Raw genomic sequence first — 17,050 nt, forward strand, 5'->3', positions numbered from 1 at the left:
CCGACAGTTTTAATTCTCTGTAGTTGTCCAATAAAAAGGGAAAGGAAAAAAGTACTGAATTTTCTCCCTACAATGTTTCCATATGGCAACCCTCTGGCCCCACCAGGGCAAGCTTCACCCCTCACCTCAGCGGTGGGAATTCTGAGTCAACTCACAGCTTTATGGCTGTGCTCGGATCACACCACGTTTGGAGGATTCCTGACCAAACTGAAATCAAGGGAGACTGCCTTCTCCATGTCAAACTCTGTTAATAAATTAATGTGTTTGGTTCTTTTCATAAAGGAGAGAGTGAAATGTTCAGGACTCCAAGAGTTAGACAGTCAAAATGGCTTTTAAAGTAAGTCTCTTTTACTTATGGCTCAAGATTATGTTAAAGTGATCATCAGGTGTTATGAACACTGGTTTCTCACCCTCTGCCGCTGAGGTTTGCTTGCTTGTGTTTCTTTCTTCTCAAAATCCCAAACAGTGAAGCCCTCTGAGGCAGTGCACCAGTGGGAGCTCATTCACAGTCAAATCCCTCGCATGTGCAATTCTGATGTGCAGAAAAGACTACCTCTCCCTCTTCTGGCAAAGATGATTGACAGTGGACATATAAAATTACAAGTTCTTTTTCTCATTTGGGGCACTGAGAGATGGGAAGCCCCAACTTTCTACAAGAAATATCATAGAACAGAAAGCTTGTATAATTTCTCATGGCGTTGAGCAAAAATTTTCAATTTCACAGAACACTTACATCTGATCCCTGGTATGCAACTTCAGCTTTCCAAAACCTGCTTAAATGCTAATAGGACTCATAAAACATTTGTAATAAATAATTCCATAATGAAAAATAATTTTATGACTTAGCCCCATGTCTTCTATAATAACCAATGTTACAAGGTCAGAAGCTGCTTGTAAGAAGCCAGGGAAGGGGGACGTCATCAACCAGGTGTGTCAGGGAGCTGCTGAGCACTCAGTATGTGCACCAGGAGGTAAGCATCTACACTCTCCATGGCCAGGAAAGCTTTGGCTGGGCATGGTGGTTCACGCCTGTATCCTAGCACTCTGGGAGGCTGAGGTAGGAGGATTGTTTGAGCTCAGGAGTTTGATACCAGCCTGAGCAAGAGTGAGACCCAGTCTCTACCAAACATAGAAAATCATCTGGGTATGGGGCATGCACCCATGGTCCCAGCTACGTGGAGGATCACTTGAGCCCAGGGGACTGACGTCGCAGGGAGCTACCATGAAGCCACTGCATTCTACACCCTACCCAGGGCGACAGAGCCAGACTCTGTCTCAAAAAAAAAAAAAAAAAAAAAAAAAAAGGAAAGCTTAGGCCAAACATGTCCTCTATCTCGATTTAAGGATAACTTGCTATGAAACCCCAAAACCATAATTTTAGATCGTAAAACAACAACCTCTGTTTGAAAAAGAGTGCTACATATGTTGCTTTAGTCTGCTAATAATGGGGGTGCATCTCCCACTGTAGGAATTATTAGGACAGGAGGGTTGGGTGGGCAGATGCATGCAGACTTAGAGGGTAAGTCCCTTCTACTTGACTCATTCAAAAGGCCAAGCCATGCTTAGTGCATGCTTTTAACAAGTTATATGCTGAGCCAGTGCTATGTCAATATGGGTCACACAACCCAGATTCACAGTCTGCACACCACTGAATGACCAGGAATAATGGTCCTGGACCTAAATGCACGAAGGTAGCAAACATGATGATGGGCAGCCCACTGAGATACAGAAAGGCAGAAGTCCATGTCCAACTGGCTGCCTTCTCAATAGTTCAGATATCCCCATTTTCATGTTTTCCTTCTTGCCTGCGAGTAACCAACAATGAACTTCTTCATAACGCCTACTGTTTACCAAACCCTCAAACAAAAACAATGGCAGAGATGACTTGGTGCATATTCTTAACACAAACAATAATGTGGGTTTTTATTATTTATGGGCTAGGGAGAAGGGAACTTGGGTGGAAACCCATGATAGCAACCGTGCATTGAATCAAAGAGCAGAACCAGGGAAACTGGCTTCAGAGCAAATACTTGGCAGCAACATTCTCCTGGGAAGCTGGGGTCTGTCCCAGAGCCAGCCTCTGGGACTAAGAAACACAGAAAACTACTTGTTCCAAGGCACATGTAGTTTTTCAGGTCAGGTCAGGGACCCTGTGGAGGTAAAAGAAAAAAGGTTACGCAGGTTGCTGACCTCGCCCCCTCTAAGTCCCAGGAGAGAAAAATTATGGTGAGAGACGGAGACTGGGCCCGATTAAGAACAGATTTGATCTCAGCCTCCTGCACCGGTGGAGCAAGGTCAGGCCCCTTCCCCACACTCGCCCAAGGGCTGAGGTTGGCAGAGACGGTCAAGCCTGAGACTGTGTTCCCAGGAGGGACCTCAGCATTGCAATGCAGAGAAAGGACATGTCCTTCTGCAGCCCACCCCCTCAAGAACACTGAAGCAGGAATATTACCTGTCTATGAAGATCCTTGTTGGACTGAAATGAAAAGAGGGAAGGAATGGATTAAACCATTAAAAGCACCTTGGACAATTAGAGAATCTTTCCCGTCTCATCTTCCGTTGTCCGTGACTCGATGGATGCCCTGACGAGCCACAGTAAGGGGGACCATGTGCGTCTGGCTGTGCTAAGATCGCAGCCTGGGGTCCCTCCCTCCCTACGGGCAGTCTCTGCTCCCCGACCTGCTCCTACTATCTGACTTCAGTGGCCTCCAGAACTCTCTGGCATTGCCTTTGTGTCTCAGCCCCTCAGCAGGAAGATGGGTAAGGCAGGGAAAGGCAAGCCTCAGGCGCCCTGCACGCTGCTCACCTTTCCTGCTCCTCCTGTGCATGGACAGCCCCACTGCAAAGGTGATGAGCCCCAGCACAAGGCCCCCGGCTCCCGCCACCATCTTGCTCCGGGCAGAATCCGACTGTGCCTCTGGGGAGAACAGACCCAGGGTCACCCCTGCTCAGGCCCTGTCTGAGCCCCCGAGCCTGATGTAGAATATCAGCAGGAGGACGCTGAGGGCTCACACCTGGGATAAGGAGGAAATTTAGAGAGACCCACCCCCTCCATTCTGGAACTTAGGGTGTGACCTCACAAGGGGACAGATGCTGATTGTGGCAGTTGCCTCTTAAAATAACTAAGAATAGGCTAAAAGGCAGAAGGAAGAGAATAGTGCATGGATGAGGGCAATTCGGGAAGCTATCTCATTTCCTGGATTCTCTGACGACGAGAAAGAATGTGAATCCTCAAGATTCCCTGGGCCAGGGACAGGAAGTTCCCATTGCTACCAGCTTAAAACTACACTCAAGGGGCCAGGCGCGGTGGCTCACGCCTGTAATCCTAGCACTCTGGGAGGCCGAGGCGGGCGATTGCTCGAGGTCAGGAGTTCGAAACTAGCTCTGAGCAAGAGCGAGACCCCGTCTCTACTATAAATAGAAAGAAATTAATTGGCCAACTAATATATATAGAAAAAATTAGCCAGGCATGCCTGTAGTCCCAGCTACTCAGGAGGCTGAGGCAGGAGGATCGCTTGAGCCCAGGAGTTGGAGGTTGCTGTGAGCGAGGCTGATGCCACGGCACTCACTCTAGCCTGGGCAACAAAGTGAGACTCTGTCTCAAAAAAAAAAAAAAAACTACATTCAGGGGCTTGTACAGAAGAAGCTGGGGTGGATATGGCCCAGGGTATAGGCACAGAGCCAGCATGAGTGGGCCCCAGAGCCAGAGCGTCCCTGGTCCTCAGAGGTGGGGTCTAGACCGGTCATCAGAGAGCAACGCACTCCACTCCACAGTGACAGGACTGTCCAGGCTGGGGTGCTCCACTTGGCAGGTGTAGACATCTCCCTGCTGGGGGGCCATTTCCAGCATCACCAGGATCTGGAAGGTCCAGTCCCCGTTCCGGATCACGTTGGTGGACACGACCCCAGCTGTCTCCTCCTGTCCATTGAGGAACAACTGGACTTGAATGTTGCCTGGGTAGAAATCTGTCACGTGGCAGACAAGCAGGTTGTGGTGCTGCAGGGGCCCCTTCTTGGAGGGGGAGACGTTCACTTTAGGCTGGACTAGGAGTGGGGAAGAAAAACAGAGTAGCATTTGAGATTATTATTATTTCTTAGACATATTCATTATGGAATCCATTGGTAGATGCTTAAAATACGAATGATGTGATTAGGATGTCAGATAAGGATGGTACCAAAAAGATACAGATAGACCTTTAAATAGAGCATGCATGATCTTGAATAAAATAATGAGTATTGAGAAAAACAGAGAGACAAAGGCAGTACTTTGTAGCAAACTTAGGATAAATTTTAAATTGTAAGCAATTGATTAACAGTCTTTGGACAAAGAATATTTAATTAGCTGTGAAACTACCTATCCTTTTAATGTTCTGTCTTGATGTAAAAGATGCAAAATTTGCTCTAATAATTTCTTGAAATTAATATATACAGATAATGTCATTCTCTTGGTCTGTTAATCCAATAACTTTATTTCATAGAAAATAAATAAAATGAATCAAGCTTGACATGACTTATTCTGCAAATAACCTATATATCTTCCTGCCTCTCCTACAAAAATTCAAAATCTTCATTTTTACAGTTATACCCCCAAACCCAATGTTTTGAGCCGCTACATGCTAGATTAGTGGAAACCCCGTCCTTTCCCAAGCTTCTCCTCTGGGAACCGTCTTCCTGCCCTGCGCCTCACAGATGATTAGTGATGTCTGCACCACAGCAGCTCTGTTGCTGGCGCCGTCCTCCCTCCCAAGCAGCTGGGGGCAATTTCCACACTGCTGCCTGCAGTTTGTCTTTGGGGTCTCTGCCACCAGCACCCTTGCTTCTCCAGAAGGCAGAGAGGATGCAACTGGCCCAGAGAACAGCCCATCCACAGGATTTCCCAGATCAGAGCTCCCAGGTCCTTATCACTGAGTTCTTTCCTCTCTACTTTCTACTGCCCAGAGACACAGATACCCGCGGTGGGGCTGGGCCAGGTAAAAGTGCAGCCTTGAACTAACCCACGACCTTTACCCCTGTGGTATTTCTGCCTTTGTCCAGACTGATCCAAATTGCCAGGCTTTTCTGCTCAGTGTGATTTGACTTTAGAGGCACCCTGTGTTTTCACTCTAGTTCAATCTCCTCTATAAACTGCAAGTCCTTCAGAATATTCAACCCATGTCTGAATCCCACCTATGGAGCATCAGAGGGTACACGTGCGTGTCTATTTTAAGGTCCCAGAACATTCCCTGGAAGGTACTGCGCTCCATACTCTGACGGCAGCTGGGCGGCCTGGCGCACACGAGAGACCTCCAGGGGGCGCTGGAGCCCAGGCTCAATCCCTAATGGTCTCATTCCTGACCGGGTTCAAACACGTTTCAGCAAGGCGAGGACTGCCGTCCACTCCTGTTTACTAGTTGCCTGGTCTGTGCACAAAACGTCTGTCCGACTATTTCTAGATGCAGTTGGGCATCCCCAGCGGACCCGCCACACTGCCGCCCTCCCGCGTCACTCTCCCCAGCGCCTGCTGTCCCCGCTCCGTTTCAGTCCCCATTACTACTTCCCTGGACAGCACAGACGGCTCCTTACCTGACCTCGGAAACTCCAGTCCCTCCTCTCCCTGGTCTCAAGCCATCCTCCTGCCTTGGCCGCCCAAGTGCTAGGGTCCAGGCGTCAACCAGTGAGCCTGGTCCACGTCGTCTTTCTTTGGACACTTCCCTCAACTCAGCACTTGGGCAGCTCTCCCGACTCACGCCATCTCCAAGTCCTGCCCAATCTGTCCGCCACGTCCCTCTTAGCACATCGCCTTACCCTCCCCTTCCCCAGGAAAAGAGAAACGGGAGGCGCGACTTCCCCAGCCGCTCCCTTCACCCTCCTCCACTCGTCCCTTTTTCTCCCCGACGGGGCCCTTGTGTCGCCCAGGTCCCCCCAGTGCCACTGACTCGGGTCTCGGCTCCGCACCAGGCCGCCCGCCCTCCGGGTCGGCAGGAGAAGCCGGCGCGCCCGTCCCCATCCTTGAAACGCCCTCTTGGCTCTGCGCACGCCTCTCCGCTTCGCACTGAGACTGCCTGAAGGAACAGCACAGTTCAGCTCAGACACCCTCGTGCAGCCATGCTGAATCCAAGACAGACGTCCCGGCCCAGAGGACCGGGTGCCCCAGCCCACCCTCATCGACACCCACCCCTGCCAGCTCCCCGCGCAGCCGAGCGCTCTGCCCAGGTCAGCCCGCTCTCCAAACCCCGTTCCAACTTCTATCTGCTCGGCCTCCCCGAGTCGTGGCACCACCGTCTGCTGTGCGGCCCAGGTCACCTTCTCTGCCTCAGTTTCCCCGGCACTTGTCTGCCCGGTGCTCCTCACTGTCTGGTCTCGCTGTCTGGTCTCCTTCACAGGCTGTGCTCTCTTTCTGGGCATCACCGCGCCCAGTTCGCAGGATCCAGTCCTTTGCCCTCTTCCCACGACCCTTCCCTACACCGTCCATCAGGCGTCCCCTGTCCCCACAAGCGCCGCCAGCCCGCCGTCTGCCCCCACGTCTCTCCTCCGCGTGGCCCGCTGTGCCTGGGGTGCCGGCTCTGTCTCCTCCGCGCGGCGGCCCTGCACGCGCCCCGTCTCCCGCTTTCCCTCGGGCTGTGTCGGGCGGCCGCCAGGCGCGGGGCTCTGTGTGCCTCCTCTCCCCTAGGCGTGCTCCGCCCAGCTCAGGCCTCGCTGCGGGACAAGCCTCCGGCGGGGCGCCCCGCCAGCCCCAGCCCCCAAATCCCCCTCCCGCCCCACCCCGCCGCCTCTCCCTGCCGCCTGCGCCTGGGTCCCCGGGCTGCCTCGAGCCGGCCCGCGGCCTCACCTCGGCGCTGCGCCACGATGGGCGCCACCGCCTCGTAGTTGTGTCTGCACGCGGTGCCCGCCACGGCCCGCTTCCCCTCCACGAGGTCCTTCTGGCGGTTCCAGGACTCGGCGCTCCGCCGCCCCAGCTCGGTCACCGCCTGGAACAGGCCCACGTCGCTGTCGAAGCGCACGTACTCCTCGCGGTTGTAGACGTATCTCTCCACGAAGCGCGGCGTCCCCGGGCGCGCGTGGCACTCCTGGCGCGCCTGCAGCGCGTAGTTCTCTGCGGGCGGGCGGGACGGCTGAGCCTCTCTCTGTATTGACTGTTCTCCCCAGATCTTCCCGCTGTGGATTGGACTGTTTGGATTTTTTTTTTTTTTTGGAGACAGAGTCTCGCTTTGTTGCCCAGGCTAGAGTGAGTGCCGTGGCGTCAGCCTAGCTCACAGCAACCTCAATCTCCTGGGCTCAAGCAATCCTCCTGCCTCAGCCTCCCGAGTACCTGGGACTACAGGCATGTGCCACCATGCCCGGCTAATTTGTTCTACATATATATTAGTTGGCCAATTAATTTCTTTCTTTCTTTCTTTCTTTTTTTTTTTTTTTTTTTTGACGGGGTCTCACTTTGTTGCCCAGGCTAGAGTGAGTGCCATGGTGTCAGCCTAGCTCACAGCAACCTCAGACTCCTGGCTCAGGCCGGTCGGCGGCTCAAGCTTGTAATCCTAGCACTCTGGGAGGCCAAGGCGGGCAGATTGCTCGAGGTCAGGAGTTTGACACCAGCCTGAGCAAGAGCGAGATCCCATCTCTACTTTAAATAGAAAGAAATTAATTGGCCAACTAATATATATAGAAAAAATTAGCTGGGCATGGTGGCGCGTGCCTGTAGTCCCAGCTACTCGGGAGGCTGAGGCAGGAGGATCACTTGAGCCCAGGAGTTTGAGGTTGCTGTGAGCTAGGCTGAGGCCACGGCACTCACTCTAGCCTGGGCAACAAAGTGAGACTCTGTCTTAAAAAAAGAAAAAACCTCCTGGGCTCAAGCAATCCTCCTGCCTCAGCCTCCCGAGTAGCTGGGACTACAGGCATGCGCCACCATGCCCGGCTAATTTTTTCTCTATATATTAGTTGGCCAATTAATTTCTTTCTAATTATAGTAGAGACGGGGTCTCGCTCTTGCTCAGGCTGGTTTCAAACTCCTGACCTCGAGCAATCCGCCCACCTCGGCCTCCCAGAGTGCTAGGAGACTGTTTGGATTCTGAAGCACTATTTTCTCTCTACCGAGTTAGGCCATCTTAGGCGGCCACACAACCTCAGGCCCCCATGAAGCGAGAGGATTTACCCAGTGCACTGGGACTCCTGCTCAGCGCCGACTCTGTGTCATCAGAGAGGGCTGGGCGTCCGAGGAGACTGTAGTCACTGCCGCTGGCCCCTGCAGGAGGAGAGGGGACACATTTCCTGTGGGTGGCAACTGCAGGGGGAGGAGCTGGGGAAGAGGAGGCAGGCTGTCCTCTCTGTCCCAACCCCTGCCTGTCCTCTCCATCCTGGTGACAACAGGGGCGCAAGTGTCATGGCTGCCACCAAGCCTTCCCTTCTGTTTTCCCTTTCCCTTTTCCACAGCGGGGAGCTCTCTTCTCTGCCAGTGTCTTGAATATTCCTCAATCTGCTCTTGTGCATGGTGGAAAGGTAGCAGTACATTTCTTCAAACGTTCTTAAAGCTTGGTATAAGAAACTTTCTAGCCTGGAAATTAAAGTATCTTTTCACTTTTCAAACATGGCTGTAGGAAGAATGGATCTCGTTTGGGGGATGGACATGTTTGAAGCTCTTACTCGAGGGGGAGGGGGCATGGGCAATATATGTAACCTTAACACTTGTACCCCCATAATACGCTAAAATAAAAAAAAAGAATGAATCTCAAGAGGTGGGAAAAATCACCACAGCGTCCAGAGACCGATGGGGGAGGGATCCCTTGTGTTTAGTGGCATTGGTGGTGTACTTTCATACAGAGGGATGTGGCAGCCTCTGCCACGTGCTGCTCTTCCTGGGGACAGCCACCGCAGTGTCTGCAGGCCCACGTCTACACAGAAGTGTAGACCTGCACATTCCTGTGTGCTCAGGCCTGCTCTGTTCGTGGTTACATGGGGGAAATTAAAGTGGCGTGATCATGTAGCATATGTTTCTTCCTCTACAAATTAAAATCTCCAGGTGAGATGTGCCTCTCTTCTTTCTATGTCCAGTATCTAACATAGCACACTCCATTTTTCCTTATCAGTGAATGAATGAAGCAACACGTAAAATGAATATGCCTGGAACATTAGAGGAAACTCCAAAAAGTTTATGAGGCATGTTTCTATTTTTATTTTTTTTGAGATGAGTCTCATTCTGTTGCTAGGGCTAGAGTGCTGTGGCATCAGCCTAGCTCACAGCAACCTCAAACTCGTGGGCTCAAGCGATCCTCCTGTCTCAGGCTCCCAAGTAGCTGGGACTATGGGCATGGCCCACCACACCTGGCTAATTTTTTCTATTTTTAGTTGTCTGGCTAATTTCTTTCTATTTTTAGTAGAGACAGGGTCTCAATCTTGCTCAGGCTTGTCTTCACCTCTTGATGTCAAGCGATCCTCCGGCCTTGGCCTCCCAGAGTGCCAGGATTACAGGCGTGAGCCACCTCGCCCAGCCAACTGTGTTTTTAAAATAGCAGTCTCTGTTACTTCATCACACAGAGTATCAAAAATTTCAGTGCTAGATACGATCAATCACACACTCCGAGAGCACATTTAGTGTGCAGGTGTGGTGCTGCTGCACGTGTGCTTTTCAATGGGATGCTCACCTGGTTTGCACTATGTCGGGGAGGCTAAGAGGAAGTGGGAAAGGTTAAAGCCTAGGATGAAGGCCTCAAACCCTGGATGAAGGGGCACTGTCTGCTCTAGCCTCAGATACTGGGGAGCGCTTATGGGGGTAGAAGAAAGCAGACCTGGGGTTTCTAAGAGCAAGAAGGGTGTGGTTGCAGGGTGAGTTGTTACCTCTGTCACCATGAAAAACTTGGGTTCATCTGGGGAATTAGGTCCTACCTCACCCCTCAGCAGCAGTTGCATAACAAGTGGCACAGGACAGTGGAGATGGGTGTGGCCAGCCTCAGGGGCATTAAAGTCTTCCCTTAGTCTACAGTGTCATTGCAAGGCAAGTTCCCATGTCTTGACTCAGGCATCCTGACCTGCCTCTTCCCCTGGGCCTTGGGCCTCAGCCCCCTAATCTGCAGGCCCATCACTCCAGCCCCCTTCTGTCCAGATTCCTTCTACTTTACCGCTGCTAGTAATTTTAATCTGCTAGTCCTCATTTCTCCTCATTTATCAGTAAGGGAACCTTTTCCACTCAAGAATAATATTTTTGAAACTATTTTTGGCAACACTTAACTTTTTTAATGGAAAAGTTACCTGCAAAGCAGACATAAGTGATGAGTGGTGTTTTTTGTGTGTGTAATTTGAAACCTTCACTTTCTTGTGTTTGAGAAACTGTCCTGTTTGTGGAACCCTGGACAAGTGAATGACCCAGAGCACAGTTTGAAAACCACCGATCTATGTGAATTCATCTCTCATTCAGAACAAAGTATATTTAAAAAATTACAATATATAGTGAATGCAATGTGACATAGGACAAAGACAATGTTGCAGGTCTGGGGTCCAGTCCCCACACTACAACTTATAACTATGTGATCTCGGCCAAGAAATCGCCTTCCAAGTCTCCATTTCTTGAAATGTAAAACATTAATATTAATAGTAGTAACACCATGTACCTTGCAAAACTGTTGTGAGAAGTAAATGCAATAACATATGTAAAATATGTGGCATTGTGTCTGGCACTGCTCAATACATGTTTCTTCCCTTCTCCTTTACAACGTGTGATCTGTTTCAATATGTGCCAAAGCCTAAGAAATACACGGGAGGGAGGATCTAGCTCAGCTCAGGGGCTACTGGGAAGGCTCAGGGACAGTTGCCAGGTGGACCAGACCTTGACATGGAACAGTCTGTGTGGACCGTTAGCTGCTGTATCTTCTCACCTCTCTTTGGTCCTGGTAATTTTACTCGGAGGATGAATGTGGCCGAAGAGTAAGCACTCAGAGACCCAGCACACAGGGACCCTCTGCAGGCCCTGCTGGCGTGACAGGAGGGCTTGGGAGCGCGGCCCTGAAGCCCGGGGTAGGGGTGTGGTGATGGGGACTCAGCCTCGAAAAGCCCATTTTAAAAGTCTGTCTGAACCAAAAGGCTGTCCCCTCCATGACTGGTTTCTTCCAGCCCGCCTGCTGTGTCCCATAATGCCCCTGTCGGGTTACTCAACCACGCTTCTCCACCCCGGCCCCTTCCAGCCAGAGCCTGGCTCCTCAGGCCTCTTCTCTCCTGCCCTGTGTGCGGCTGAGGATCTGAGTGGGGCAGGAAGGGAAGTGTGACAACTGCCCTGCCCATGCCACCCAGACTCCGCGTGCAGGGTGCCTGGCAAGCCCCCCTCAGTCCCTGTCCCAGGCCTGCACGTCCTCACCTCATTCCTCCTGCAAATCTCAAACCACCCTCTGCCCCATCCACTCACTGCCCACCGTCGCATGCGCCCCTCTGCCGTCTGGTCGCCCTGCCTCTGGCTCTCCTTGACAGCTCCGAGGCTGCCCCTTGTCCCGCAGGACAGCTCTTCCTATGGGGTGCTGGCGCTTTGTCCCCTCACCTCCTGCTGGGCACCATGCAGGGTCATCAGACTGCGCTGGCCTCTCTTCCCAGCCCCACCCCGTCCCGTGCCCAGCATGCTGAGGGCACAGTTCCCACAGCGGGGCCGTCCCGCTGGTTAGTTCTCAGCCCCGCCGGTGACCACAAGTGCAGTCTCTGCCCTTCGCAGCCAAGGGACCTGCGGTAACGGGCGAGGGGTCGTGGGGCTGGTGGCTGTACCCGGAGATGCAAATACTGTCACCCCGAGCAGGAGGAAGTGCAGCGAGGACGGGCGGCCTTGCTCCACCCCAGGAGGGCTGTGGAGGGGTCTAAGAGAGGGAGGATCTATGGGGAAAGGGGGAGAGTAAGGCACCTACTGCACAGCCCTTCCTCTCGCGGCGCTGGTGGAGATTGGACTAGAAAGGCAAGGAGCCTGCTGAGAGGGAACGGGGCTGGGACCGGCGCGGAGCACGAGGCTCTCGCCCTGGCGCGGCCTGCGTCCAGCCTCCGCGCTCTTCTCGGTCCTGCCACGGTCCGGCCCGCCCCAGCCTCCACCCAGCTTCCGGGAAGCTTGGGAAGTCGCCTAGCAAGGAGGTATTCCTGGGCTGTCTGAGGGCCGCGGCTCCCGCTCTGCCGGAGAATGGGGGCCTCCCCGCCCCTGCGAGCACGCGCACGCGCCTGGGCTCCGCGCTCGCGCCCGAGCCCCTCAGGGCTTGGCGCCCACGGAGCGTGCCCAGGCGGCCGGAACTTGCCGACCTCGGCCGCTGGAGCCTTGTCCCCCGACGTTATCCCAGACCTCCCGGCCCGTGCTCCACGACAGACAGGCACGAGCACGCGGCACCTGTGCCCGGCTCACGCGCCCGCGTCCCTGGGGGGAGGGCCTGCGGGACAGCGCGTGTCCTGCGGCGGAGCCTGGCTCTCTAGCCGGGAAGGGAGGGCGCGGCGGCCGCAGAGTCAGGTCCCCCAGAGGGACAGTCTCTAGGCATTTCCGCTGAGGCAGACTCCGGGAATAGGCGTCCGCTCTTACCTGGCGAGGCCCTGCCCTGGGCCGCGGCGCTGAGCAGTGCCACCAGTAACGCCGGCAGAGCCGCTGCGCAGGGGCCCTCCGGCACCTGCAGGACCATCACGGAGCCGGGAGGGCGGCAAACTGTGGAGAGCTGCAGTCAGGAAGAGAGGGACTCACGAAAGGGAGCTCCCGTCTGAAACACTAGAGACCGTGAGCCAAATAGTCTCACGTGGCCCTGGGACTGGGCAGACCCTGAGAAAGTAATCAATAGGCACGGAGCCTTGCGTGAGTCATCACTCACTGGGCAGACGGATAGGGTGAGAGGTCTGGGGATGTGAAGTGTGCGAGGCAGGTGCGATGACAGCTGGAGGAGTGAGGCTGTGGGCGGTCCTGTGCTTTCCTGGCTCTGAGGGTGATCTCAAGCATTCTGCTGGCCCTCCTGTGGGACTGTCACTCCCCCAACCCTGTCCCACCTCACGCACCCACAGGACATGGGGCGGGGTGGAATAAGTGCGTCTCTGTGTGTGAAGGGTCCATCAGTGGCATGATTTAAAGCCATTAGAGTGCCCATCCCAGAACTCAAAAGAAGACCTGGAATCTGTCCTGCCTTTGCTCAACGGCATGTTAGGATTAGCACCCGTCCACGTTTTCTTTCTCCTAGAGGTCTGTTGGTCCTGAGACGTGACGGGACATGGGATCCTTCCACAGGGCTGTCATTAGGGCTGGCCGGGCCCCGTCCAGGGACCTTTCGCATGAGAGTATGGACATACTAGCTATACTACCAAGCGAGACCAGTGAATGAGGAAGGAAATGAAAAAATAATCAAAGACCCTACCTCCTCCAAAGCATCTGATTCTGTTGTGTTATAGTGAATAGTTTTTTTACGAACTTTTAAAGATCATCACACAGTTGTAAATGTGATTTTGTTGGACCACCAATTCTAATAGAGAAAATGTCAAACTGTCATTTCTTTGTATAGATATTAAAATGTATATAAAATGCTAACATGTAATATGCCAGAGAAAAAATGAATTATACAGCATAAGGTATCAATGAGGAATGAGGAATCAGTATAGAACTATCGGGAAAAGTTCAGGTTCTTTACTAAAACTGTCTGGGTTTGACTCTCCTCTTTGTCATTTATCTGCTATAGACAATTAGACAAATACTTAATTCCACAATTCTCAGGTCATTTGTTTTTCTTTATTATTTTTATTTTTCAGAGATAGGGTCTCCCTCTGTCACCCAGGCTGGAGTACAGTGATTCAGTCATGACTCACTGTAACCACAAACCCCTGTGCTCAAGTGATCGTCCCACCTTGGCCTCCCAAAGTGCTGGGGTTGCAGGTAGGAGCCACTGTGCCTGGCCTGTGATTTATCTTTAGAATGGACATTAATAATATCTTGCTCTTAGGTTTGATGTGAGGATTAAATGAGGTAATACCTGTGAAACACTAATAATAGCATCTCTCATGTACTAATCTGTTAATACTTAATTATTATTTATGCAAGGCAAGTCTACTACAAGACAAGAAAAAATATTGATATAATATACATACTCCTTTTCTTTTCTTTTTTTATGTTATATGTATTTATTTATTTATTTTTATTTTAGCGTATTATGGGGGTACAAGTGACTTCTTTTCTTTTTTTGAGACAGAGTCTTGCTCTGTCACCCAGGTTAGAGTGTCGTGGTGTCAGCCTAGCTCACAGCAACCTCAAACTCCTAGGCTCAAGCAATCCTCCTGCCTCAGCCTCCCGAGTAGCTGGGACTATAGGCATGTGCCACCACACTGGGCTAATTTTTCTATTTTCAGTAGAGACGGGGTCTTGCTCTTACTCAGGCTGGTCTACAACTCCTGACCTCAAGTGATCCTCCCATCCCTGCCTCCCAGAGTGCTAGGATTATAGGTGTGATCCACTGTGCCTGGCTTATATGTACCTCAGTATTCAATTAAATAGTAAATGTTTTGTGATCATATTTATGAATACCAAAGAAATACTTCAAAATAAATATCTTTCAAATAATCTTATTTTAAAGATATTCTTTTATTCTCTCTTATGATGGAGAGAATATAAAAGATAAAATGAATGTTGCCTGTGATAGGAAAGCATTAAAAAAATTCTTCTTAAAAACAAGATCAAGGCTGGGTGCGGTGGCTCATGCCTGTGATCCTAGCACTCCGGGAGGCTGAGGTGGGAGGATCACTTGAGCTCAGGAGTTTGAACGCAGCCTAAGCAAGAGTGAGATCCTGTCTCTACTGAAAAAAAAAGAAAGAAAAGAAAAAGAAAAAATTAGCTTGGATGGTGGCATTGCCTGTAGTCCTGGCTTCCTGGGAGGCTGAGGCAGGAGGATCACTTGAGCCCAGGAGTTTGAGGTTGCTGTGAGCTAGGCTGATGCCACCGCACTCTAACCCAGGCAACAGAGCAAGACTCTGTCTCAGAAAAAACAAATAAAAATAAAAAATAAAAATAAGGGTGCCTATCATTACCATATATAATGCTGTACTGAGTATCCTTATATGAAAATGAAATAAAAAGATTATTTATTTATCTATTTATATTTAGAGACAGGGTCTCCCTCTGTGGCCTATGCTGGAGTGTCATGGTGGCATCATAGTTCACTGCAGCCTCAAACTCCTGGGCTCAAGCGATCCTCCTGCCTCTGCCTTCTGAGTAGCTGGGACTGCATCTGTGCACCACCACTGTTCGGTAGGGATAAGGAGGAAGGGGAACAGATGTTTTGTCTAGGGGGTTTCCACTGAGAAACAGGTGGCACTAGGAGATGCTGTATCTACAATAGGAGGAACAAATTAACCAGAGGGGACTTCTAGGAAAGAATAGATGACATGTCAAGGGGACTTCCAAGGACTGGACAGATGTTTGGTCTATGATAGGGTATCTCCAAGGACCGATCAACCAGAAAGAGGCAGGAAGGCCACACACGGGGTCTTTTGCATACAAGAAGGTGACAGTATCCTCCACTGACCTACCCTCACTAACAGTAAAAATCATACCCACCCACGACAGTTTACTCATTTATATTTTTCTTTATTTTTTCCTACATACATCATGGACACATGACAGTTTAAATACCATGGCAACCCCCCAAAATTGACATAGGAGCATAGAAAAGGGGAGGATTAGCCATTCCGGGGATTCTTCACCTTTTTCCAAGAAAAATCATGGCTATTCTGCTGCCCCCTCCCCCACTTAGCATAGAGTTAGGGAATCAGCATGAAGGGGGAAATCTTGTTAACCTCAGGGGCTCCTCCACTTGCAGGCTCGGCAGTTGCTCTCCGGACCATGCTCTGCTGTAGCAAACCTTGGCGCTTCACTTGCTTCCATCTGATGGTCTGCTCGTTTGCTTTTCGACTAGGCTCCAAGAACCATTCTTCGGTGCTGGAAACCAAGAACCAGGGAAGTAGGACTTGACATCTGGTACCCATGTCTGACACCAGCCCAGTAAAATTAAAAAAAAAATTCTTCTTAGAGACAGGGTCTTGTTATGTTGCCCAGGCTGCTCTTGAACCCATGGGCTCTAGTGAGGCTCCTGCCTCAGTCTCCTAGGTAGCTGGGACTCCTGGCCTGGGTCACCACATCTGGCTATGACTAGTAACTTCCAGAGAATAAGTATTATTTCAGGCAGCTTCCATACCATACAACCTCAAACAATAAGAAATCTGGGTAATGAGAATTATCTAGAAATTTCACTAACAAAGGTATCCAACAATAGAAAAATACTTAAAGATCAACTTCATTGAAGTTAATTAAAAGCTACAAGTGTAAATGTTGGAGTTGATGCGGAGAGAGGAACACTGCTACACTGCTGGTGGGACTGCAAACTAGTTCAACCTCTGTGGAAAGCAATATGGAGATACCTTAAAGCGATACAAGTAGATCTACCATTTGATCCACCAATTCCACTACTGGGCATCTACCCAAAAGATCCAATGACACTCTACAAAAAAGACACCTGCACTAGAATGTTTATAGCAGCACAATTCACAATTGCAAAGCTGTGGAAACAACCCAAGTGCCCATCAATACATGAGTGGATTAATAATATGTGGCATATGTATACCATGGAGTTCTACTCAGCTTTAAGAAACAATGGTGATATAGCACCTCTTGTGTTTTCCTGGAAAGAGCTGGAACCCATTCTACTAAGTGAAGTATCTCAATAATGGAAAAACAAGCACCACATGTACTCACCAACAAATTGGTATTAACGGATCAACACCTAAGTGGACATATAGGAATAACATTTATCAGGTATTGGGCAGGTGGAGGGGAGAGGAGGGGATGGGTATATACAAACATAATGAGTGAGATGTGCAATGTTTGGGGGATGGTCACACTTGAAGTTCTGACTCGAGGGGAGAGGGGGGCATGGGCAATATATGTAGCCTTAACATTTGTACCCCCATAATATGCTGAAATAAAAAATAAAATAAAAGCTACAAGTGGAAACTATAAAACTTGTACATCAGAGAGTAAATAAAAGGTAGATATCTCAGGCAGGTAGGCTTGAAAGAAAGATAAATTATATTTTCAGTTAGTTAGTGCATTTATCCC

The 17,050-nt window shown here is 50.7% G+C and overlaps 1 protein-coding gene across 2 annotated transcripts; it reads right to left on the reverse strand.

The window, feature by feature from the left end:
* Positions 1-1,893: 1,893 nt before the first annotated feature.
* Positions 1,894-12,779, reverse strand: LOC105886005 (HLA class II histocompatibility antigen, DP beta 1 chain). 2 transcript variants are annotated; one of them, XM_076003436.1, is made up of 7 exons: positions 12,494-12,779; positions 8,123-8,212; positions 6,809-7,072; positions 3,763-4,044; positions 2,807-2,917; positions 2,453-2,476; positions 1,894-2,150 (listed from the first exon to the last, which is right to left on the reverse strand). In XM_076003436.1, the coding sequence occupies exons 1-6, from the start codon at positions 12,588-12,590 to the stop codon at positions 2,457-2,459; spliced, it is 864 nt and encodes a 287-aa protein (XP_075859551.1). In that variant the 5' UTR covers positions 12,591-12,779; the 3' UTR covers positions 1,894-2,150; positions 2,453-2,456. The 2 variants fall into 2 exon arrangements, with proteins under 2 accessions (XP_075859551.1, XP_012646829.1); XM_012791375.3 differs by lacking the exon at positions 8,123-8,212 and having other exon boundaries at positions 12,494-12,777.
* Positions 12,780-17,050: the final 4,271 nt, after the last annotated feature.

Source organism: Microcebus murinus, chromosome 5 (assembly GCF_040939455.1).
Source record: "Microcebus murinus isolate Inina chromosome 5, M.murinus_Inina_mat1.0, whole genome shotgun sequence".
Lineage (NCBI taxonomy): Eukaryota > Metazoa > Chordata > Mammalia > Primates > Cheirogaleidae > Microcebus > Microcebus murinus.

What these genes read in the sequence shown, in the direction of transcription:
- LOC105886005 (XM_076003436.1), bottom strand. Translation starts at nt 12,590, where the DNA reads ATGGTCCTGCAGGTGCCGGAGGGCCCCTGCGCAGCGGCTCTGCCGGCG. An exon ending in CCAGGGCAGGGCCTCGCCAG is followed by an intron (nt 8,213 to 12,493) that starts GTAAGAGCGGAC and finishes CTCCTCCTGCAG; the next exon opens with GGGCCAGCGGCAGTGACTAC. An exon ending in GCACAGGAGGAGCAGGAAAG is followed by an intron (nt 2,477 to 2,806) that starts GTGAGCAGCGTG and finishes TTTTCATTTCAG; the next exon opens with TCCAACAAGGATCTTCATAG.